The sequence below is a fragment of the Plecotus auritus genome (assembly GCF_963455305.1).
Source record: "Plecotus auritus genome assembly, chromosome: 9".
Taxonomy (NCBI): Eukaryota; Metazoa; Chordata; class Mammalia; order Chiroptera; family Vespertilionidae; genus Plecotus; species Plecotus auritus.
Window position 1 is genome coordinate 59169751 of NC_137783.1, and position 24248 is coordinate 59193998.

The 24248-nt window shown below is 42.0% G+C and overlaps 1 protein-coding gene across 1 annotated transcript; it reads right to left on the reverse strand.

The window, feature by feature from the left end:
* Positions 1–1644: 1644 nt before the first annotated feature.
* LOC308258215 (UPF0728 protein C10orf53) lies at positions 1645–20141 on the reverse strand (the record flags this gene model as incomplete). The annotated part of the gene is made up of 3 exons (XM_080688506.1): positions 1645–1709; positions 2387–2506; positions 20045–20141. 3 exons carry the CDS (start codon positions 20139–20141, stop codon positions 1645–1647), a joined length of 282 nt encoding a protein of 93 aa, XP_080544632.1.
* Positions 20142–24248: the final 4107 nt, after the last annotated feature.

Genomic DNA, 24248 nt, shown 5'->3' on the forward strand with positions numbered 1-24248 from the left:
CCAAATTGAAATATACCAAAATGTTATCAAATTTATACTTTACTTTTACATATGTTTTTCCATTTACTGCAGTGAAAATGCACTTCTTTTGTAGTAATATGTGTATATGAAGACAAAGATAGAAGGCTACATTGAGATAACTTGCTGGTCTTTGAGAAAGAGGGTTAATTCTAGGGCTACTAACCGTGGGAAAACCAGCGCCAGACGCCAGGAAGAATGCTTTAGTCTCAGGTTCCCAGGACAGATGACTAAATATTTCCAAGGAGCCCTAAGTGAGTCCTCAGCTACGAGTACAATCTGATAAGTGAAGTTTGGGCTGAAAATGAAAATTTTAACCCATGGAGAGAGAACGTGTGCAGTGGCTTCATCAAGTCCTAGATGCCTTTTAAGTCTGGGGGTGCAGGAGCAAAGGGAAGGGTAGCTCCCAGGTGCAGGGAAGCCCAGGGCGGGGCAGCCACTTCCGAGGGGCGAGCCCAGCGCAGCAGGCCCGCAGCTCTGAGAGCCCCTCTGTCCCCACATGCCCAGGCTCCTGTGCATCATCTCCAAGGCGCACTGCTTTCTTCCCGTGACCTCACATTAGCGCCATTAGATCACTATCTGCAGCTCTCCCTCCTCTCTGCTCATAGCTAAGAACATGGCTGCGGCTTGGTGCATGGACCTGGCAGTAACAAGAGCGTCATTTTGACATTGTTGATCTTCACACTGACCATAAGGAAACCCCTCTTTAACTCCTAGGGCTGTCTTTTCCTCCAGAGGGAGGGGAGCCCCTTTTCCCTCAGGTCCTGCCTCCACTGGGCCCTCTTCAGAACAGCCTGTTGGACTGGCTAATGCAAAAGGAGGCAGATCATTTTCTTGTGTGAAAGGAGAATAACTGAAGATTTTAAAAAATATATTCTTTATTGATTTCAGAGAGGAAGGAGAGGGATAGATAGAAATATCAATGATGAGAGAGAATCATTGATTAGCTGCCTCTTGCAGGCCCCACACAGGATTGAGCCTGCAACCTGGGCATGTGCCCTGACCAGGAATCGAACCGTGACCTCCTGGTTCCTAGGTCAATACTCAACCACTGAGCCATGCTGGCCGGGCAAATAACCAAAGATTTGGCTTCAGGTAATTGTCTATTAGCATTTTACGTAGTATTCCATTGGGAACAAGAAATAAACTGTAGGATTAGCCAGGTTTCCAAATATTGAAATGGACTGTTTGTTCAGATTTTCAAAGGCCACTATTTTCCCTCTCCCCCCCTCCTCTGCCCGTTTTTAATTTTACCTGTTCCTAGCGCTTCACTAACTATAGGATGGACTCCCAGATGCTTCCGGCAGCTGTGCTTTATTAGTAAGAGATGGCGCTTTGGTATGAGATTGCATTTTATTATTTCCTTCAGCTCGACATGTACCTGATATTGGAGGGCCTCCCTATGGGTTCAGATGAGACACACAGCCAGTGACGTGGTCTGATTGCTGTGTGGACCCGCTTCCCTGCAGCCAGGTGCGCAGCCCATGCAGCAGAAGGACAGGCTGGAGTCGCCTTGTTCTGAAGGTAGTGCTGGCGCCCGTGGCCCAAATGGCTGCTTTTGTTTGCATCACCAAACGCTTGAGGCAGTTGCTATTCTTTTGGCTTGAGATGCCCGTTTCCACGAGATCAGTAGGCATTTAGCACGGCTATCCTGGCCTCTTGGCACAGAGGGTCTAGTTTACCATCACCTCCTAGGGAGACAGGTAGACTTTCCTTGTGACCAGCTTTATATGCAATTTAATGTCATGTAAGACACACATATGGCTTCCACTAGGAGAGCATTTTCACATTACACAGGCATGGTACTGGTTAGTTGGTCTTTAATAGAGCATTAGTGGATTGTGAAAGCATTTACTTCTGGGCAGAGTGAGGTATGCCTGATGCCAGCCTGCCAGGCCAGCAGCTCACCAGTGCAAAGAAATCCTTAGAATATCGCTGATAAACAGTATGACTGGCATATCAACTCTGTCTTATGCAGCTTAGACAGAATACTCAAATGAAACAACATTTGTTTTGAAGATAACATAATAAAACACACATTATTAAAATGTACACACCCCCTCCCCCAACAACCGATTATCCCTAAATTCCCATCATCTATTTGAAGTCTAGAGCTAAAACTTCATTTTCTTTCTGTCTCTCTCTGTCCCCAGTGTTCTGGGAAGAAATCGAGAGCACCAAGCACTTTACTGTATGTGGTTTAGGATGCGCTCATTCAGTGCCACAGGGCACGGGGCTTTAAGTAAGAGTGCGAGACTCAGAAAGAAGCCCGGGTTGAATCTGGGCATGACACACTGACCCCTTCAGCTGGAAGCTGAGGGCGCTTGAGAGAAGGCCACGCTGGGGTGCCGGGGTTGGGGGGGATTACCGAATTCCAAGTCTTTGATGTTGCAGTGGAAGACAACTTCTTCGTTCACCTTGAGCTCCACCACATTCCAGTCCTCCATCTTCTCTAGAATGACCAGGTGTCCATCTGCAGCCAGCACAGCTGCAAAAGAGAGAAAGTGTGGTGGCAGGGCAGACTGCCGATTACCATAGCATGCAGATGTCCTCACGGATCCCAGCAGCTGGTCTGCTCTCCAGTTGCTCATGGCTACAACTCTGGTGTCCTGGTGGTCACTGCCTGGTGCTGGCCCCAGAGTGCCCACACCTTGGGCACCCAGTGGAGGCCCTAATTGACTTTGTGTCAGCCAACCCAGGCTCTACAGACACCGCATCTTTTTCTTCAGCATATTTATGTTATTGCATCCTAGTTAAAGGTCTTGTTCTTAAATATCTTTGGAGGAAGGCACTCAGCTTGGACCCATGACTGGTTTAAATGAAGCAGACCCCCCGGTCTGGAATGGCCAGTGGGTCATCTAGGAAGCATAGATCTCTAAAGGTTTCTGGGGATCATACAGTCCCCTTCTCTGAGAGGCACAGCCCTAGACTGAACATTTCAAGATCGGTTGTGATTTGATCCAGACCCAAACGATCTGTGAGAATATGAATGTTCTCTAGGAAGAGCTTCTGAGGTTTTTTTAATAGAGACAATGCTCAGTGTTTTAGAGAATTTGTGAAATTAGGTGACTTCTTACCTTGCTGATGGAACCTGTCCAGGGCAATTTGACAGTACATGAAAAAAAACTTAAAAGCCTCAAAAAAAATAGAATTAAAAAATGATTCTAATCTCTGGCCAAGGAAATTGCACTTATAAGAAGTCTTCCTGAGGAAAAAATCAGATTTTTTTGCAACAAGATATTTCATTCTCTATTTTATAATAGCAAAATACTGTGACTAACTTACATGCCCAATACTATGAGGATGTCTATGAATTTTTTAATAGCACAAAAATATTTGTAATATAAGCAAAAATCAGCCTACAGATAAACTACATATTCAATATTAATTAAAATATGTATATGCAGTAGAAAAAAATGCCCAGTGATTATCTTTCTCTGGTGAGATTATGAGTTTTTTCTCTTTATTCTTATCATGTTTTCAGATTTTTCTATAATAGTCAGAAAAAAATCTTTTTAATAAAGCTAATGGACTAAATTTTTATTCTCACCTTTGGAACGGGCATGTTGGTTATCATATTCAACAGCTCCTTCTGTAGAGATCAGGACAGAAACATTGTTAGGTTTATTCTATGTTGGAGAAACGCAAGCCTGTGTGGGCTTAGCAGCAACAGTGTGCATGGAACAGCCTGGAGCTCTGTGGTTTCCAACATGTTTCTCCCCAGTTTTTCGATGTGTTCCCCCCTAACCTTGGTGTTAGAGAGGGTGAGAAGTTGGGTGAGGATGAAAAGAGAAATCAGATGGGACCATTTTTTTTTAAAGCCTTAGCATTTCAATCAGTCTTACGTGGCGAAAAGCAGACAGTTATGTCAGTTAATTGTATTTAATCAGAGACAATTGCTTTTTCAAAATGTTGGCATGTCCACTTCATCTTTCAATCAGTTCAAGAACAGCAAGCTCCGACTGTGAGCATTTTAATTGCATGATTTTAATTTCACTTCTGGAAAGGAACTTCAGAAAGTAACTCAGCGAGGATCTCCATTAACAAGACAGTGCTCCTTGGGCACCCAGTGGCGGCCCTAATTGACTTTGTGTCAGCCAACCCAGGCTCTACAGACACCTCATCTTTTCCTTCGGCATATTTATGTTATTGCATCCTAGTTAAAGGTCTTGTTCTTAAATATCTTTGGAGGAAGGCACTCAGCTTGGACCCATGACTGGTTTAAATGAAGCAGGACCCCCGTGGGAATGGCCAGTGGGTCTTCTAGGAAGCATAGATCTCTACAGGGTTCGGGGATCATACAGTCCCCAGCAGCACCTTCCTGTGTGTGTGTGTGTGTAGGGGGCGGGGGGTAAGCTGGAGAGGGAAGAGCTCCCAGTGGGTAAATAGGAGGCAATTCAGCCTCTGTGACCTTGACTTTCCCTTGTCTGAAGATGTTCCTGGGAAATGGAGTTCAACATGACAGGAAAAATCGGGAACAAAACAGCTTCTCCACTCCTACTTCCCAACCCCCTTTTGGGGCTAGGTGCTAAGGCCTGGGGTTTCTGGGGAGGAGGGTGCAGGCCCTGCCTGGGGTTGGTCACAGTGAACACAGTGTAAGTGAGGAGGGTGCTGCAGGGGAGACCCGGGAGGCTGTGCACCCTGCAGCTGCCACAACCCTTTTCCTGGGGCCCCGTCTGACCAAGACTCATGCAGCAGTGAGTTTGGGGTTTGTTTTATGAGAACAGCGGCACTCTTCATGGCAGGGTGTAGCTAAGACACTGGATTTGAACCATCAAATAGTCAAGCCACCCTGTGGAAGTGGGGGTGCCGACTAATGGGATCTAAGTGAATGAAGCCCAACAAGAAGTCCTAAGAGAGCAAATAACTCCTCACTTTGCACTCTCGTGGCCTTTAAGGGCATGCCTCTCCCTCACCGACCACAGCACCCTCTTAACCCCACCCCCACCCTTACTGGGTGCCTGGTGTTAATGAAACTCACGGAATAAACAAGCTCACAATGGCGCTGGGCACCTCCAATAACTGTTTTGGACCCTGAGTGACCCGAGTCTGACTTACTAAAGCGATAAGCCATCTGAGACTAGATCGTAAATTACTCTCAGGACACCCATCCTTTCTCCTCAGTCCAGGATGCACTGAGCCCAGCAGGAGGGCGGCCAGTGCAGGCTTAAGGGATAAAACTCGAAGCAGCACCAGAATTCCTGCAGCTCATGCAAATGCCAACTTCTCTACATGGAGGACCCATTTGTTCTATGAATGGCCATGGGTTGTCTATTCAAAGAAAGGTCAGATAAATATACTCCACGCAACAAAGTCTCTGCAAAGGCAGTGGCTAACCTCCAGCATAAATCAACCCGAAGCTGTAAGGCCCCCCGCAGAATGCCTGCTTCTTTGAAGTGGCACCTCATTCTTCAAGTGGGATCTGGGTAAACGGAAGGGACACAGAAAAGCCCCCCTCTTCCCGGTGCTGGGGGAGTGTGCACCATCTGTGAATGATTTAAACGCTCTGGTTAGGAAGTCAAGGCAAACAGACAGACAGGCCTGTCCCCCTTCTCTGCTTATGCAGATGCAATTCTGATGACTGTTAGTGTGTGGCTAATGCAGAGCAAGGGGTGGGTGGATGTCACACAGCACCCTAACTAAATAAGGCAGACTCTGATTTGTGTGGATGGTTTCAGTTCCTTCTAGTTCCCTTCAGCAGGTCATTTGGCAAACTTAAGTACACCAGGCAAGGAGCAACATGGCCTGGGGAATTACTTAGAAATTTTTGTTAAGCATTAGTTATTTAGTTTCATCAGGATTGAAGCCATAGTAGAGACATTTTTGCTGAGCTATTATAATGAAGAAAGAACAAAAAGGTTCAGATTGCTTAAGGCATAGTAAGTTCAGGAAAGATCAAACATATTCCCAAAGCCAGCAGTCTTGGGGAAATGATAAAGAGCTATGATTTTTAAAGAAACACACAGAATTCAGATGCAGATTTTACAGAAGGGGGCCTGCAAGTGCACCGCTCTGCCTGGTGTGGTGTTAGCCTTGAGGCTACAGTGGTTGGGGAATGTGGGGCCGGGAGGGAGGAGGAGCAGATTGCTGCCTGCCTGGCTTCGGTTAACACTCTGGCATGTGTCACTGGCCCTCAGTGAATGTTGGCTGCCAGTATAATACGAATCATCATTCAGGAATATACAAAGCTAACTTTAAAAATCAACCACCTGCTGATACCTTGCGATACTTAAAGTCTCCTTCAACCATAAAAATTCTCCCCTTGATCTTCTCAAAATACTCCTCTGCTCTCCTACTGTGGGAAGAGCTGCCTGTGCCCTCTGTTTCCTCTGCCCACTCTAAACCTGTGCTCTCAGAAGTGAAGAACCGTCCGCACAGTCAATGGCTCACCCCGTCTCTCCTACCCCTCAGAAGATGAACGCTCAGGCCCATCTCCATTACTGCTTTAAAATACTTTTTTTTTTTTTGGAAAAATACTTTACTTGATTGTATACACACACCCTTTCCAGAATCACACATAATCGCTAGTAGACTTTTCAGTGGTAAGAACCTGTGTTCAGGTGAACCTTTGCATGTGTTTAACCTCTTCATCTGCACCCCAGGTTTTCTCAGTGATGTTTTTGAGTTGCAGCTGTTGGCCTTTGGTTGCATTCTTTATTGTGCACGTGGAATGTACATTGATGCCTGGGACTTCTTGGCTTCTTAACAGCTGGTTTATTGGGCAGTATTAGAAAAAAATGTCAATCAAGGAATACTGTCTAGAATTCTAATAGGGCCAAGTCATGTTGGGGAGCTAAGGCTTGTTAATGATGGGGAGTGCCTACATGGAATTAGTGAGAAGTGAGGTTTGTTTTCTCTTAGGAAAATGGCAGCTCTCTAGCCTAATATGTATTTTTCATGTTAATCCTGAAAGTTTACTAAATAGCTGGTTATGGAGAAGGTGGGCAGTTAACATCCTTCCAGAAATGGTTCCTACCTTGTACATTATTTGGTTTCTTTTTTCACCTGCTTGAATACTTGAATAAACCACTCTCCAGTTTTAATCCTTTTATTTTAATCCTTTTATATAATAAATTTGAACTGATAAATTGCACAGAAGCTGTTTGTCATTAATCTAGTGTCATGATAAAAACAAAAACAAGGCTTCCCTTTATTTTGACGAAGTAATGTAATTTACCTTATTTATCTGTATGAAATTCCAGCAGTTAATTTGAACACTTATTTATATGATGTTTGTATTCTTAGGTCTTTAATACAGTGTTTCTACCTCTCATTGTAATTGCATGCATTATTCTTGAAACTAGGTAAAATTCACTGAATTGTTGTATAATAAATAGCCTTTTTATTATTGCCTGTAAAGAAATAAAATAAAATACTTTTATGTTAAAATTTTACAGGTTATGATGCAGACCCATGACTTAAAAAAAACCCTTACAATTATAGAAATGAACAAAAAATTTTAAATTACACATAATTCTCCCCCCTCCTGCCTTTTGTCTTTTTTCAGTAGAGGTGGGATCACAATGCATATGGAATTCAGGAACATACTTTATTCCTTGAGCACTGTGGTGTGGTGATCCAGTCCTGCAATATACATAGATCAGCTACATTGCATGTCATGTGACAAATGTACAGCAATTTATTCAGACATTCCTTTTTCTGGTTGTTTCCTATTTTTCAGTCATCAAGAAATGTAAAGGAAGAAGTTGCTTCCAGGTACATGTGCAAGTTTGTGTGTGTGTGTGTGTGTGTGTGTGTGTGTGTGTGTGTGTGTAAAACTGAGAAATGGCATAGCTGGATTCCACAGTACATGTTAAATTTTAAGATACTGCCAAGTTGCCCTCCAAAGTTACTTACTGTGCCAGTGTACCCTCCCTCCTCAAGTCTTTGAGAACACTTTTTTCCCAGGTCCTTCATCAACTATGAATTCATCTTTTTCTAAAGATAATTCCTACTTAACAGTTTGGTGCCCATTAGCTATTTTCTTCTTGCAATTTTCATCTCATCTGCCTCCTGTGCCTCCAGGTTCTCTCCTACGTCAGCCCCCACCTGAGGGACCACTGTCATGTCCTACCATCTGCCCGGTCTGTTTTTCCTTGCTTCCTCTACAGGCTCATCTCCAATGGTTCTAGCATTCAGCTCCATGTAGGTTCATTTTAACTAATCTTTCTTGATCCTTAAAATATGCCCGGCACAATTCCAGACACTGGGACACAGCAAAGAACAGAACAGAGAAGAATCCCTGCTCCCTTGGAGGTCAAGAGTAATACAGTCGTAGTAGGGAATTTTAATAAACCATTGCTATCAATGGATAGATATTCTGAACAGAAAATCAACAAGGAAACAGCAGCCTTAAATGACACACTAGATCAGATGGACTTACTTGATATATTCAGAGCATTTCACCCCAAAGCTGCAAAATATACATTCTTTTCAAGTACACATAGAACATTTTCAAGGCTAGACCACACATTAGGACACAAAACAAGGCTCAGTAAGTTTAAGAGGACTGAAATAATATCAAGCATCTTCGCTGACCACAACAGTAAGAAACTAGAAATCAATTACAAGAAAAAAACTGAAACTATCTGATAAATTTCTTATCTTCATTTAATTTAGCTCTTCTTCTGGAAAATTCTCTTGTTCTTTCATCTGGGGCTCATTTTTTTATCTCCCCATTTTGGCTTCCTGTTTGGGTTTGAATCTGTGTATGAGGTAAGTCAGCTAGGGGTCCCAATCTCTGGTGCAGGATAATGTCAGACACGGTTTGTGACTGGTCCTGAGCACTGTATGGAGCTATAAGCAACCCACAGCTTGTGCCTCCCTCTGCTGGGCTGGGTGCCTTTGGAAATGACCAAGATGTGCACCAAAGTCTGCTTTTCCAACCCCCAGGTCCAGAAAGAGATCAGACAAAGGCTCAAAGCCTCCAGAGATCCACCTCTGCCTGTGATCTGATTGTTATTTTCAGTCTTAATTTGTCTCAGGCTATAGACCACAGCAAGGCATAGACTCTACAGGGTGGGTGAGAGGTTTTCCAACAGGGAGGGGCAATTGCTTCCCTCCCAGGCAAAAGCTGCCTGGATGGAAAATGTCTTCTCGAGAAAGATATCCTCTGTATTATGAGGAAATGACTCAGCACAGGAAACCAGGGAGGCTGCCTTCCAAGCTCTAACCCCAGAGCGCTTACCCTGGGATTCTCCACACACAGCTCTAGTCCACTCTGCCCTCCCTCTGCCAGAGCCCAAAGTGAGTTGTTGCTTTTCCAGCCAATTTCCTTAGCAGACAGCAACCCTGTTGCTTTCCACAACCAAATGTTATGTGGGCACCTTTCTCAGTTCTGGTACTTTGGGCTGGGGAGCCAAGCTTGGGGTTTAGACCCCAGAGTTCTCAGTGGGAACCCCTCATAGCTGAGATATCCCTCCAGAACCTCAGCTGCTGTCTGTGGGAGCCTAGCCAGCCCTCTTGTGCCTCGGCACTTCCTACTTGTCTCTATGTCGTCTCCAATTTCAGTCCTTGGTTATCAGGGTTCTCTCTAGCTAGTTTTCAGTAGATTATTCAGGATTTTTTTTCTGTATTTTAGTTGTAATTCCAGTTTGGTCCTGAGAGAGTGTCAATGTAGCTTCTACTTAATCTACCACCATTTTAGAAATCCCCCCCTCCCCCATGACTATCTTTTCTTTTCTTCTTAAAGAAGTTTGTTTATCATTTCTTGTGTTACTTATTTAGTGGTGATGAACTACTTACGTTATTTAATGTCTGGGAAACTCTTTATCTCTCCTTGGATTCTAAATGATAGCCTTGCTGGGTAGAGCAATCTTGGTTGTAGGTCTTAGCCTTTCATCACTTTGAATATTTCATGTCAATCACTTCTAGCCTGCAAAGCTTTCATTGAGAAGTCAGCTGACATTCTTATGAGAGCTCCCTTGTAGGAAACTGCTTTTATTTCTTGCTACTTTTAAGATTCTCTTTTTGTCTTTAACCTTTGGCATTTTAATTATGATGTGTATTGGTGTGGGCCTCTTTGGATCTTGTTTGAGACTCTCTGTGCTTCCTGGATTTGTATGTCCATTTACTTCACCAGGTTAGGAAAGTTTTTGGTCATTATCTCTTCCTATAGGTTTTCTTTCTTCTTTCTTCTCCTTCTGATACCCCTTTGATATGTTATCTTGCTTAATATTGTCCAAACATCTCTTAAACTGTCCTCATTTCAAAATTTCTTTTCCCTTTTGGCTGTTCCAATTGAGATTTTTCTGTTTTCCTGTTATCCAGATCACTGATTTGATCCTCTGCTTAATCTAATCTGTTGTAGATTTTCTCTAATGTATTCTTCATTTTAATTATTGCAGTCTTTACTTCTTATTCTTTTTTAATGTTTTTTTTTTATCTCTTTGTTGAGTTCTCACAAAGTTCATTGAGCATCCTTATGACCAGTGTTTTAAACACTGTATTTAGTTGATTACTTGTATCTATTTTGTTTAGTTCTTTTTCTGGAGTTTTGTCTTATTGTTCCAATTATGTTATGATTCTCCATCTTCCAATTTTGGCTGCCTTTCTGTGTTTGCCTCTTTGTGTTACATAGATCTGCTACATCTCCGAGTCTTGGCAGAGTGGCCTTATGTAGGAGGTGTCCTGTATGGCATATTTGTGCAGTCTCCCTGATCATGTAGGGTATTTCTTGTGTGCCCTCTTATTCTAGCTGAGCTTGATTACTGTTGGTACATCAGTGGGTGGGACTGACCCCAAGGCTTACTGACTATGAGGGCTGGCTGTAACTATAGCAAGAAAGCTGTTGTATGGAGGCGACCCCCATAGAGCAGGAGTTACTTTTGTAGGGTTCTGGTGTCAATTGAATTAATCCTTCAGGTACTTTGTTTGTGGGGCTGTTTGGGTGGTGCTCTGGTGAGGTGTGAAGATAGCCACTAGGTATATTGGTTCTGCAGCCTCTTTGGAAGGTTTATAGTGCAGGCCAGGGTAATGGTCATTTGTGCCAGCTTGGAGTCACCTGGTGGGAGCTACAAAGTAATATGCATTTGGTTGCCAGTTGTGTTGGGCTTGGAGGTGCTTGGGCGAGGCCATGCTGTGGACTGAGGCTAGCTGCCACTATTTCCAGGAGATGTGAGCTGAGGTCAGCTGCATTTGGGCCCAGCTTGTGGTCATTTAATTAAGGCTACTTTCCAAGCCACCATTGGCCACAGCTTTGCCAGTCTTGGGGCCAACCTCATGGTGTTATAATGCAAGTTGAGATTTGTCAGTGCTTGTGCCAGGCTTAGGGCTACTCAGCAAGAGGTGCAGCTGCCTGCTGCTTGTTTGGGGTGTGTAGACCTTTGAAAGATTTTAGGACAATCCCAGCATGAGCTGAGGCAGACCACTGTGTTCAAAAGCCACTGGAAGCAGTTCAGGCTGGGCACACAAGTTGGGTGGAGCTGGGTCTCAGGGAACCATTAGGGGGAACAGTGTTACTTACGTTAATGGAGAGAACAAATTTGGCACCTGCCTGTACCAGGGCTAGCCGAGTGCTGGGAAGGCTCAACAAAGAAACAATGGCACCTACCAGCACTTTTAGGGAGAGAGCTGCCCTGAGCCCAGCCCCTCCAGCCCTCACCCTGAAGCTAGTCAATTTAATTCCTCTTTGTAGGTCCCTGGCACATTTTGAGCTGTTTTCCCCGCACTGGATCCTACAGTGAGTTTTTGAGTGAGTCCATTGGCAGCTCCTCAAGAGGAATGTCTAGGATTCCAGCAGCCCTCCATTTCACTTGGCCACACACCCCACTGGTTTTCACAGTCAGATGTTATAGGTACTTCTCTTCCCAGCAGTGGTGCCCTGGGCTGGGGAACCTGGTGTATCCCTCCCAATTTTTTCTTAATATTCATGCCATGGATGTGGGTAGGACTTCCTGTTCCATGTATCTGTCCCTCTTACCAGTCTCATTGTGACATCTTTATTATATTCTTAGTTATAGAAATTCAGTTAATCTTCAGGTGGTTATCAAGTGTGATTCTTCTATAATTTAGTTGTGATTTTTATGTCATCATGGGAGGAGGTGAGCATAGCATTTACCTACTCTGCCATCTTTACCAGAAGTTCCCCCATGAATATCTTTTCAATGAAATTGGACTCTTATCTTACACCATATAGAAAAGTTAACTTAAAATGGATCAAAGACCTAAATTTAGAAATTATAAAACTTTTAGAAGAAAACATAGTATTCTGCATGACCTTAGATTTTTGCAATGATTTCTTAAACATCAAAGGCAAGACAACAAAAGGAAAACAGAAAAACCTAACTTCATGAAATTTAAAACTTTTTGTGCATCAAAGGACAATATTAAGAGTGTCTTATAGAATGGGAGAAAGTATTTGCAAGTCATTTATCTGATAAGGGTCTAGTATCCAGAATATATAAATTGTTGGCAATAATGTGAAGAAATTGGAATCCTTATATGTTGTTAGTGGAATGTAAAATGGTGCAGCTGCTGTAAAAACAGTTTGGTAGTTCCTCAAAAAGTTAAACATAGAATTACCATATGACTCAGCAATTCCACTCCTAGTTACATGCCCACAAAACATTATAAACAGGGACTCAGATACTTTCACACCTATATTTATAGCAGCTTATTCACAATAACCAAAAAGTGGAAACAAGAAAGAGTTCATCAAAAGATGAATGGATAAAAAAAGTGATATATACATACAATAGACTATTATTAGGCCATAAAAAGGAAGAAAATACTAATTCATGTTACAACATGGATGAAACTTCAAAATAGTATGCTAAGTGAAATAAGCCAGGCACAAAAGACAAATATTGTATGGTTTTACTTACATAAAGTATCTATATTGGGCAAAGTTGTAAAGACAGAAAGTAGGTTAGAAGTTAGCAGGAGCTGAGGGTGGGGTAGGGAATTATTGATCAGTGGATACAGAGTTTCTGTTTGGGGTATTAAATAATTCTGGAAATACATAGAGATGATAATTGCGTAACATTTTTAAAAAATATATTTTTATTTATTTCAGAGAGGAAGGGAGAGGGAGAGAGAGACAGAAACATCAACGATGATTTGATCAGCTACCTCCTGCATGCCCCCCACTAGGGACCGAGCCCACAACCCAGGCATGTGCCCTTGACTGGAATCGAACCTGGGACCCTTCAATCCACAGGCCGACACTCTATCCACTGAACCAAACCAGCCAGGGCGATTGCAAAACATTTTGAATGTCATTAATGGCACTGAATTGTACATGTAAAAATAGTTAAACTGACAAATTTTGTTATATACAGGGTATTCCAGCAAAATGCATAACACTGAATAATTATTAATTCTGATGGGTTAAAGCTGAAAAGAAAGAAACATCAACTGGGCTATCAGCTGTTAAAGTGTGGGACACCCTATATTTTACCACAATAAAAATAGTATGAAAAGAAATAGCTGAACTAAAACAGAAAATGTGCAAGTTGGTTGGGAAGGAGGAATTCGTAACCCCTAGGGCTGGGGAAAGGAAATGTCTGCAAAAGTCAAAAGCCTAACAGAGGAAGCACAAAGGTTCATAGAACTCTTGAATGTAGATTATTTTCCAGCAGTCTAAAATCCACCTTATTTTTGATATTGACATTCAAAAGTATATTACTGTAAGGTGTACAACCCTGTGGTTAGACATTTAAATAACTTACAAAGTGATCACATGATAAATCTAGAACCCATCTGATGCCATATATATATATAGGGTGCCCCCCTCCCCGAAAAAAGTATACACACTTAGCAGCTGATAGCTCAATTGATGTTACTTTCTTTTCAGATTTAGTCCACTGGGATTAATAATTATTCAAAGTGCATTTTTTTGGCCACCCTGTAGTTATCACAATATTATTGACTATATTTTGTAGGCTATATCCCCATGACTATTCTGTAACTACCAATTTGTACTTCTTAATCTTTTCACCTTTTTCACTGCCCCCCCCTCAAATCTCCTCCCATCTGACAACCATCAAAATGTTTTCTGTGCCCAGCCAGTGTGGTTCAGTTGCTTGAGCATCGACCCATGAACCAGGAGGTCAGGGTTCGATTCCTGGTCAGGGCACATGCCTGAGTTGCAGGCTCGATCCCCACTAGGGGATGTGCAGGAGGCAGCTGATCAATGATTCTCTCTCATCATTGACGTTTCTCTCTCTCTCCTCCCTTCCCTCTCTTTGAAATCAATAACATATATTTAAAAAATGTTTTCTGTACTTAAGAGTCTGTTTCTGTTCTGCTTTTTTTTTGGTTTATTTTTATTTTTTTGATTCCACCTATAAGTGAAATCATCTGGCATTTGTGTTTGTCTGACTTATTTCACTCAGCACAATACCCTCTAGGTCCATCTATTTTGTTGCAGATGGCAAGATTTCACTCTTTCTATGGTTGAATCATAGTCCTTTGTATATATGCACCACCTTTTCTTTATCCATTCATCTAGTGATGGACACTTAGGTTGCATCCATATATTGGCTATTATAAATAATGCTGCAATGAACATATGGATGTATAGGTCTTTTTGATTTAGTGTTTTGGGTTTCTTTGGATAAATACCCAGAAGTGGAATTGCTGGGTCATTCCTTGTCTCTTGTTATACAACCTTTGTTTTAAAGTACTAGTATATTTTGTCTGGTATAAGTATTGCTACCCCAGCTTTTTAAATATATATTGGCATAAAAATATTTTTCCATGCCTTTGCTTTTAGTATCTGTGTATTTTTAGTCTGAGGTGAGTCTCTTGTAGGCAGCATATATATGGGTCTTGTTTTCTTCTCCATTCAGCCACTCTGTCTTTTGATTAGAGCATTTAATCCATTTACATTTGAGGTGATTGTTAATAGATATGTCTTTATTGCCATTTTATTATTCAGATTTTCACTTTTTTTTCTTGTTCTTCTTAAAGAAGACCCTTTAACATGTCTTATACTACTGGTTTGGTGGTGATGAACTTCTTTAGCTGTTCTTGTCTGGGAAGCTCTTTATCTGTTCTTAAATTCTAAATGATAGTGTAATCTTGGTTGTAGGTCCTTTCCTTTCATCACTTTGAATATTTCATGCCAATCTCTTCTGGTCTATAAAATTTCTGTTGAATAATCAGCTGACAGTCTTATGGGAGCTCCCCTGTAGGTAACTAACTGCTTTTCTCTTTCTGCTTTTAAAATTCTCTCTTTGTCTTTAACCTTTGACATTTTAATTATGATGTGTCTTGATGTGGTTGTCTTTGAGTTTATATTGTTTGGGACTCTCTGTGCTTCTTTGACTTGTCTTTGAGTTTATATTGTTTGGGACTCTCTGTGCTTCTTAACTTCTATGTTTATTTCCATCACAGGGTTAGAAAATTTCCCTTCATTATTTTTTAAATAGGTTTTTAATTTCTTGCTCTCTCTCTTCTCCTTCTGGCACACCCATGATGTGAATTTTGGTATACTTAAAGTTGTCCCAGAGGTTCCTTACACTATTCTCATTTTTAAAAAAATGTATTTGTTGCTATTCTGATTGGGTATTTTCTACTTCCTTATCTTCAAATCACTGATTGATCCTCATGATTTATCTACTCTACTGTTGATTCCTTGTAATGTATTTTTCATTTCTGACTGGTTCTTTTTCATGTTTTCTATCTTGTTAAAGTTCTCACTAAGTTCTTCTACTTTTCCCCTAAGTTCATTGAGCATCTTCATAACCAGTGTTTTGAACTATGAATCTGGTAGATTGCTTGTCTCCATTTTGTTGAGTTCTTTTTCTGGAGTTTTTCTCTGTTCTTTCATTTGGAACATGTTTCTTTGTTGCCTTATTTTGGCTGCCTCCCTGTGTTTGTTTCTATGTATGAGGTTACAGGTGCTACATCTCCTAGTCTTGGTAGAGTGACCTTATGGAGTACAGTCAAACCTTGGTTCTTAAACGTCTCCCGTCTCAAACAATTTGGTTTTCAACCAAATTTATCAATGGAAAAATGTCCTGGTTGTTGAATAAAACTTTGGTTCCCCACCCAAAAACCCTTTCATGATGATACCTGTATGATACCTCTCAGGTGACAAACAAAGGAGAGAATGTATGAGTATGAGCCAGCTTACTGCTAAACTTTGCATTGTTAAACCCTCAGGAAATTGTGCTGTGAATATTTTGTTTGTTTGTTTGTTTGTTTCTTTTGTTGCTGCTTATTATTATTAAATACATACAGTAAGTCACCATGGGTCCTAAGTAGGTTAGTGACAGCAGCAAAGGGAAAGGAAAGTTGTGAGAACAACAATAGAGCTTACAAAAGAAATAACTGCAAAGTATAATCAAGGTGTTCATGTGTCTAATCTGGCTACCTGTTGGGGGAGGGCTCAGCAAAGGAACCATGGCCTCTGCCAGCACTTCTGCCTGGGAGAAAGCTGCTCCTCCAGAACTCATCCTCAAGCCAGACAGTTCAGTTCCTCCCACACACCCCTGGTGTCTTTTAAGAGGCTGCCCCGGTGCCTGGGAAAGACCAAGCTGAGGACCATAGCTAGCTGCCACTAGTGCTAATACTGGGGCCACTTAGCAAGAGGTACAGGGTACATGGAGAAATCGCTGATTAGCTAAAATTTAAAACATAAAGAGGCCATCAAGAGTGCTGATGTTAAGGGTGTGAAAGTGCTCATGAAACAATGATCACATGCTGAAGAGGTAGAAAAATAGTTGATTTGGATAAATGAAAAGCAGTTAGCCAGTGAAAGCACTTCAGAGGCAGTAGCTCTCAACAGTAAAGTTAAGTTCTGGTGTGGACATAAATTTTTATTTTTTTACTGTACATTTCATTCAATTTTTAAAATTTTTTCATTTATATTTCATCTCCTTTTTGTTTTAAATGTGTTTATTTATAGGTTAAACAGTACATTAGACATGTACTGTATATAAGAAAGGTTAAAACAGGGAATCATTTGGGGTTCCGGAACAGATGAATTAAATTTACATTATTTCTAATGGGAAAAAATGCTTCAGTTTTCTTACAAATTGCTTCTCAAACAGTCTTCTGGAATGAATTAAGGTTGATAACCCAGGTTCCACTGTAGGTCTCATGCAGCCTCCCCAGTCACCCAAGCTGGGAGCTCCAGGTGTGCCTTCCATTTGGGCTGTGTGCATCCTCCTGTTATAGTTGAGCCTTTTTTGCTATTGGCAAGTCAATGGGATGGCTTTACCTCCAGGCCAATCGGCTGCAAATATTGGCTGTGACCACCGTGGAGAATCAGCAGTGCAGAGGCCAACCCCAGTGAGCTGAACTCACTTTACCAGGTCTCAGGTACCCACTGAGTCCACGCCTTGAATGTGTTGCTTGTTGAGGTGATTGGGTGGTGCTTCAGTTTGTTCTGAAGCTGTCTACCACATGTGCTGGCTCTGGGGCTTTCTGGGAGGTGTGGGCCAAGGTCAGTTGCCACCTGTGTCCTGCCCAAGGCCACACAGCATGAGCTAAGCAATCCACAGATGGCTGCTACTTATGCTGGGCTTGGAGGTGCCTGGGAGAGACCAAGTTGAGGACCATGGCCAGCTGCCACTAGTGCTAGTACTGGGGCCACTTAGCAAGAGGTACAGGGTACACAGAGGCCAGATGTTGCTGGTTTGAGAGCTTTTAGGAAAGTCGGCAGCATGAGCCAAGACAGGCCATTTGTATGGAAAGACACTGGAAAGGGCTTGGGGGTGGAGTGGTTGGGGGGACCTCTGGGAATCACCAGGGTGGGGCAAATGGTGTCAGACAGGTTGATGGAGACTCAAATATGGTGCCTGCCTGCTGGCTCTTTTGGGGGAGGGCTCAACAAAGGAACCATGGCCTCTGCCAGCACTTCTGCCTGGGAGAAAGCTGCTCCTCCAGAACTCATCCTCAAGCCAGACAGTTCAGTTCATCCCACATGCCCCTGGTGTCTTTCAAGCTGCTGCCCCGGTGCTGGAGCTCAGAGCCAGCGAAATGGAGTCCATCTACGTGCAGGCCCTTCATCTCACTCAGCCACAGTCTCCGGTGGTTTTTACAGCCAGAAGTTTTGAAGATTTCTCTTCCAGCCACTGGAATCCTGGGCTGAGGATTCTGGGGTGGGGCTGGGACCTCTGGCTTTTCAGGGGGAACCTTGGCAGCCAAGATATTCCTCCCAATTTTTAACCACATTGGGTGTGGGACCAGCCTATTCTGTGTCTCCACCCCTCCCACCAGTCTTGATGTGGCTTCTTCTTTATACCTTAGTTATAGGTCTTCTGTTCAGCTAGATTTCAGACAGTTCTGAATGATGGTTCTTCTGTAGTTTGGTTGTAATTTTGATGTGTTGTGGGAGTTTCCAAGTCCCATGTTCCAAGTACACTGCCATCTTGATCAGAAGCCAGATCTACCTTATTTTTAAGGAAATGCTATAATTGCTTAGTCTCATTATTTATTGAACAAACTAAAAGTGGGTTATGAGGTGATGAGTTGGTGAGTGGGCCCAGTTCATCAGATGAGGAAGAAGCAAAAAGTTAATTATTTAGGCAGTGTCCTTAGCCAAGACTACAAACATTTTAAGTATTACCAAATAATACTGGGTTATTTACAACAGAAATTTCTAAATCAACTCTTCTCTCAGAGAAAGCAGTTTTCTCTGATCACTGAAATTCTCCCCACACTCTAACTAGAATGCAAATATCGCCTCTTCCAGGAGGCCTTCCATGATTGCTGACTTTGTGTCCTCTGGACTTGCATAGCATTTTGCCTGGAAGATTCTGGGTTTGAGTCATATAATGGAGTTCATGAAGACTCAGTCTCAGGCTCTCTTCTCATTCTATGTGTTCTTCCTAAGCTAACGACTCATACTTTTCTCTCTCCAGAACAGACCTTTTCTCTGAACTCCAGAACTGCAGAGCTGACTCAGAATCTCTGCTTACATAGCTGAAAGCACAGTAAGTTCAATAATGTCCAAAATAAAGCATGTTCCTCCAATGGAATATTTCTGGTGTTGTCAATTTCAATGTAGAGCACTTCCATCCATCAGCACTTGGTTCAAGTCAGAACAGACTTGACCCTTGCCTCCCAGCTACAATTTTTTAGGGAATACCATTGCTTTTGCTTTCATCTACCACCCCTTTATGACTGTCCTGGTATACGCTACTCTCATCTCTCCCACGGGCACTCCAACAGCCCCCGACTTGTCTCCATGCTTCCATTCTAGTCCCCTCTCATCTGTCCTCACAGCAGCCAGTGTTTTATCCCCCTGCCTAGAACTTTTACACGGCCCTGCAGGATCTGGTCCCTGCCTCCCTCTCCAACCTCATCTTCCCATAAGTTCAACAAATATATCATTTGTTCATGCTTCCAGTCTTTACAGATATTAGTTCCTCCATTTAGAATGAACTTTCTTCTCTTTACCTAATTAGGTTTTCATTCTTTAAAGCTGAACTCAAATGTAATTGCAGCAAGTAAACCTTTCCAGATGTTTCCCCTCACCCCTCCAATCCTGGCAGTGGCAGGGCCCACTACGATTACGTTCCTCTGTCACAGTCGTAGCACTATGGTCAGTTAGTAGTCATCAATGAGAAGGACATACATCACTTCAAGGATATATGTCTTTGTTCCCCAGTGTGTCCCAGGTACCTACAAGAGTGTCCAACACATATTAGGTGCTCAATAAAGGTCTGCTGCATGAATGAATGATCAAGGGATAGACACCCCGCCATTTTCCAGTCAGCCATATGACCTTGGAGAAGTCACTTACCGTTCCTGATCCTCAGGTTCCACTGCGTAAAGCGGGATATGTAATTCTTTTTATCCAGGTAACTTGTATACACTGCCTGCCACCTTGAGGGCTCACAGAGCATGCTTATTTGTCCCATTCTTATACTGAAGCAGTGGAAGGCAGAGGAAGATGCTAACTCACCCCAGGGTGTTGGGGGTTCAGGGAAGACTCTCCAGAGGAGGTGGAACTCAGTCTGGATCTGAGGAAGGAAGGTCTAGACAGAAAGCACAACCTTCCTGGATGCTCAGAGGCTAGCTATACCTGGGCACACGTGTGTTGATGGCCCTCCAGCGCTTGGCTGCCCACCTTGCAGGCCCTCCAGGCGAAAGGTGCGGTGCTCCACAGACAGGCCGACTGCGCTGTATGGGCCATAGCGCAAGGTGACCACTGCATTCTTGGGCATGGCTGGGCCTCCTGCCCGGGCTACCGCACAGCACACACTGCTGGGCAACTGCTCTTTATGCCCTTAGGAGTGGGCGTGGCCATGCGCGGCTGGGCGTGGTCAGGCGGGTGGAGCTTGAGGATTCTCCGTACCCCCCCACCCACCGGTGCCTGGTGTAATGGGTGAGAGTGAGGCGTTTCTCTCTTGGATGCCTGCACCACCTACTGTGCGCCCACTGCTGGGTGCAAAAAGGTGTGGTGGTGGTCAGAGATGATTTGCTTTAGCAACTCTCATAGTCAGGTAAACATGGGATTTTAACCTGGTATGGTAAGTGTGGAAAGTGTTGATCAATAACAATAGCCAGTACTTACAGCCAATTACAGAAAGCATGTATCAGGCAACATACTAAGCACTTTCCATATGTTATCTCATGTAATCATTTTACCTTTCTTATAAAATAGGTTGTACGTTGTTATTTAGTATTTATAAAACTGAGGCTCAGAGGGGCCAAGTAACCTTCGCAGATGATTCAGGGGTGTAGCACGGGTTGGAAACCCTGGAGACGTGTCTATGTATAGATTTCTTCTTATTTATCTTGCCTGTGATTTGTTGATCACTTCTTTGAATGTTTGGTAGAACATCTGTATAAAATTTTATCCCCCCCCCCCTTTTCACTGAGTAAGAAGATTTTAAACTACTTTGTTAGTTTATTTAAGATTTATAAAAATATTCAGAAATTTTATTCTTGCATCAGTTTCAACAAATTATATTTTTCTTATAACTTTTCTATTTTTATGTAAGTTTTCAAATTTATTGGCATACAGTGATTGATGGACTCTCTTATTTTAAATGTCTACCTTTTTGTAGTTATGTCAACTTTTGATTCATAATATTATCTATTTCTGACTTTCATTTCTAAGTTTGTTTTATCAGAAATGTCTATTTTGTTAGTTATTTTATTTTATTTTAAAATTGTTTAATGTATTACAAATAGTAGTACATATGTCTCCTCCCCCCCCCATTTACCTCCCCCAGTCACCCTTACTCCCTAAACCCCAGCACATTCCCTCACTCCCCCCCTAGTGTCTGTATCCATTGGTTATGCTTATATGCATGCATATGAGTCCTTTGGTTGACCTTTTACCCCCATCCCCACCCCTCCACTGCCTTCTCGCTGAAGTTTGACAGTCTGTTCGATGCTTCTTTGTCTCTATATCTATTTTTGTTCATCGGTTTATGATGTTCTTTATATTCCACGAATGAGTGAGATCATGTGATATTTACCTTTCTCTGACTGGCTTATTTCGCTTAGCATAATGCTCTCCAGGTCCATCCATGCTGTTGCAAATGGTAAGAATTCCTTCTTTTTTATAGCAGCGTAGTATTCCACTGTGTAGATGTGCCATAGTTTTCTAATTCACTCATCTGCTGATGGGCACTTAGACTGTTTCCAAATCTTTTTTTTTTTTTTTTTTGCCTTTTATTTTATTTTATTTTATTTTATTTTTTTTCCTTCACTTTTTTTTTTCTTTTCAAATTTTTATTAAGGTATTATATGTGTACATATCTTACCATTGCCCCCCACCCCCACCCCACTCCCATACATGCCCTCACCCCCCAATGTTTTGCATCCGTTGGTTACTCTTATATACATGCATATAAGTCCTTCAGTTGATCTCTTATTTCCCCCACCTCTCCCTAACCTTACCCCTGTAATTTGACAGTCTGTTTGATGCTTTACTGCCTCTGTAACTATCTTTTTGTTCATCAGTTTATAATGTTTTCCATTATCCCCAAATGAGTGGGATCATGTGGTATTTTTCTTTCATTGACTGGCTTATTTCACTTAGCATAATGTTCTCTAATTCCATCCAAGTGCCTACAAATGGTAGTAATTCCTTCTTTTTTACGGCAGCATAGTACCATAGTTTTCTGATCCAGTCATCTGCTGATGGGCACCTAGGCTGTTTCCAAATCTTAGCTATTGTAAATTGTGCTGCTATGAACATAGGGGTGCATATATCCTTTCTGATTGGTGTTTCTGGTTTCTTAGGATATATTCCTAGGAGTGGGATTACTGGGTCAAATGGGAGTTCCATTTTCAGTTTTTTGAGGAAACTCCATACTGTTCTCCACAGTGGCTGCACCAGTCTGCATTCCCACCAGCAGTGCACGAGGGTTCCCTTTTCTCCGCATCCTCGCCAACACTTGTCGTTTGTTGATTTGTTGATGATAGCCATTCTGACAGGTGTGAGATGGTATCGCATTGTTGTTTTGATTTGCATCTCTCGGATAATAAGTGACTTTGAGCATGTTTTCATGTGTCTCTTGGCCTTCCTTCTGTCTTCTTTCGAAAAGATTCTATTTAGGTCCGTTGCCCATTTTTTTATTGGATCCTTTATCTTCCTTTTATTAAGTTGTATAAGCTGCCTGTAGATGTTGGAAATTAAACCTTTATCAGTGATACCATTTGCAAATATGTTCTCCCATGCAGTGGGGTTTCTTGTTGTTTTGTTGATGGTTTCTTTTGCTGTGCAAAAGCTTTTTATTTTGATGTAGTCCCATTTGTTTATTTTCTGTTTGGCTTCCATTGCCCTAGGGGCAGTATCACTGAAAAAGTTCTTTTGGCATATGTCTGAGATTTTGCTGCCTGTGGATTCCTCTAGTATTTTTATGGTTTCCCGTCTTATATTTAAGTCCTGTACCCATTTTGAGTTTATTTTTGTGTATGGTGTAAGTTGGTGATCTAGTTTCATTTTTTTGCATGTATCTGTCCAATTTTCCCAACACCATTTATTAAAGAGACTGTCTTGACTCCATTGTATGCTCATGCCTCCTTTGTCAAATATTAAATGCGCATATTGGTTTGGGTCGATATCTGGATTCTCTATTCTGTTCCATTGATCTATATGTCTGTTCTTGTGCCAGTACCAGGCTGTTTTGAGGACAGTGGCTTTGTAATACAGCTTGAAATCTGGTATTGAGATCCCTCCTACTTTATTCTTCTTTCTGAGGATTGCTGTGGCTATTCGGGGTCTTTTTTTATTCCAGATGAATTTTTGGAGAGTTCTTTCTAGGTCTGTGAAATACGCCGTTGGTATTTTAATGGGGAGTGCATTGAATCTATAGATTGCTTTGGGTAGTATGGACATTTTAATGATGTTGATTCTACCAATCCATGAACATGGTATGTTCTTCCATCTGTTTACATCTTCCTCTATCTCTTTTTTCAGTGTCCTGTAGTTTTCCGCATATAGGTCTTTTACCTCCTTGGTTAGGTTTATTCCTAAGTATTTTAATTTTTTTGGTGCGATGGAAAATGGGAGTGCTTTTTTAGTCTCTCTTTCTGTAAGTTCATTGTTGGTGTATAGAAATGCCATAGATTTCTTGGCGTTAATTTTGTATCCTGCTACCTTGCCGAATTCATTTATTAAGTCTGTTAGTTTTTTGATAGAGTCTTTCGGGTTTTTTATGTACAATATCATGTCATCTGCAAATAAGGACAGCTTTACTTCTTCTTTTCCAATTTGGATGCCTTTTATTTCTTCTTCTTGTCTAATTGCAGTGGCTAATACTTCCAGTACTATGTCAAACAGGAGTGGTGAGAGTGGGCATCCCTGTCTTGTTCCTGTTCTTAGGGGAAATGGTTTTAGTTTTTGCCCATTGAGTATGATGTTAGCTGTGGGTTTATCATATATAGCTTTTATTATGTTGAGGTATGATCCTTCTATTCCCACCTTGTTGAGAGTTTTTATCAAGAAAGGGTGTTGGATTTTGTCAAATGCTTTTTCTGCATCAATTGATATGACTATGTGATTTTTATCTCTCAATTTGTTTATGTGATGTATCACATTTATTGATTTGCGGATATTGAACCATCCTTGCATTCCTGGGATAAACCCTACTTGGTCATGGTGTATGATCTTTCTGATGTACTGCTGGATCCTATTTGCTAGAATTTTATTGAGGATTTTGGCATCTACATTCATGAGGGATATTGGCCTGTAATTCTCCTTCATTGTGTTGTCTTTATCTGGTTTTGGTATTAGGGTGATGCTGGCTTCATAGAAGGAGCTTGGAAGTGTTCCTTCCTCTTGAATTTTTTGGAATAGTCTGAGGAGGATAGGT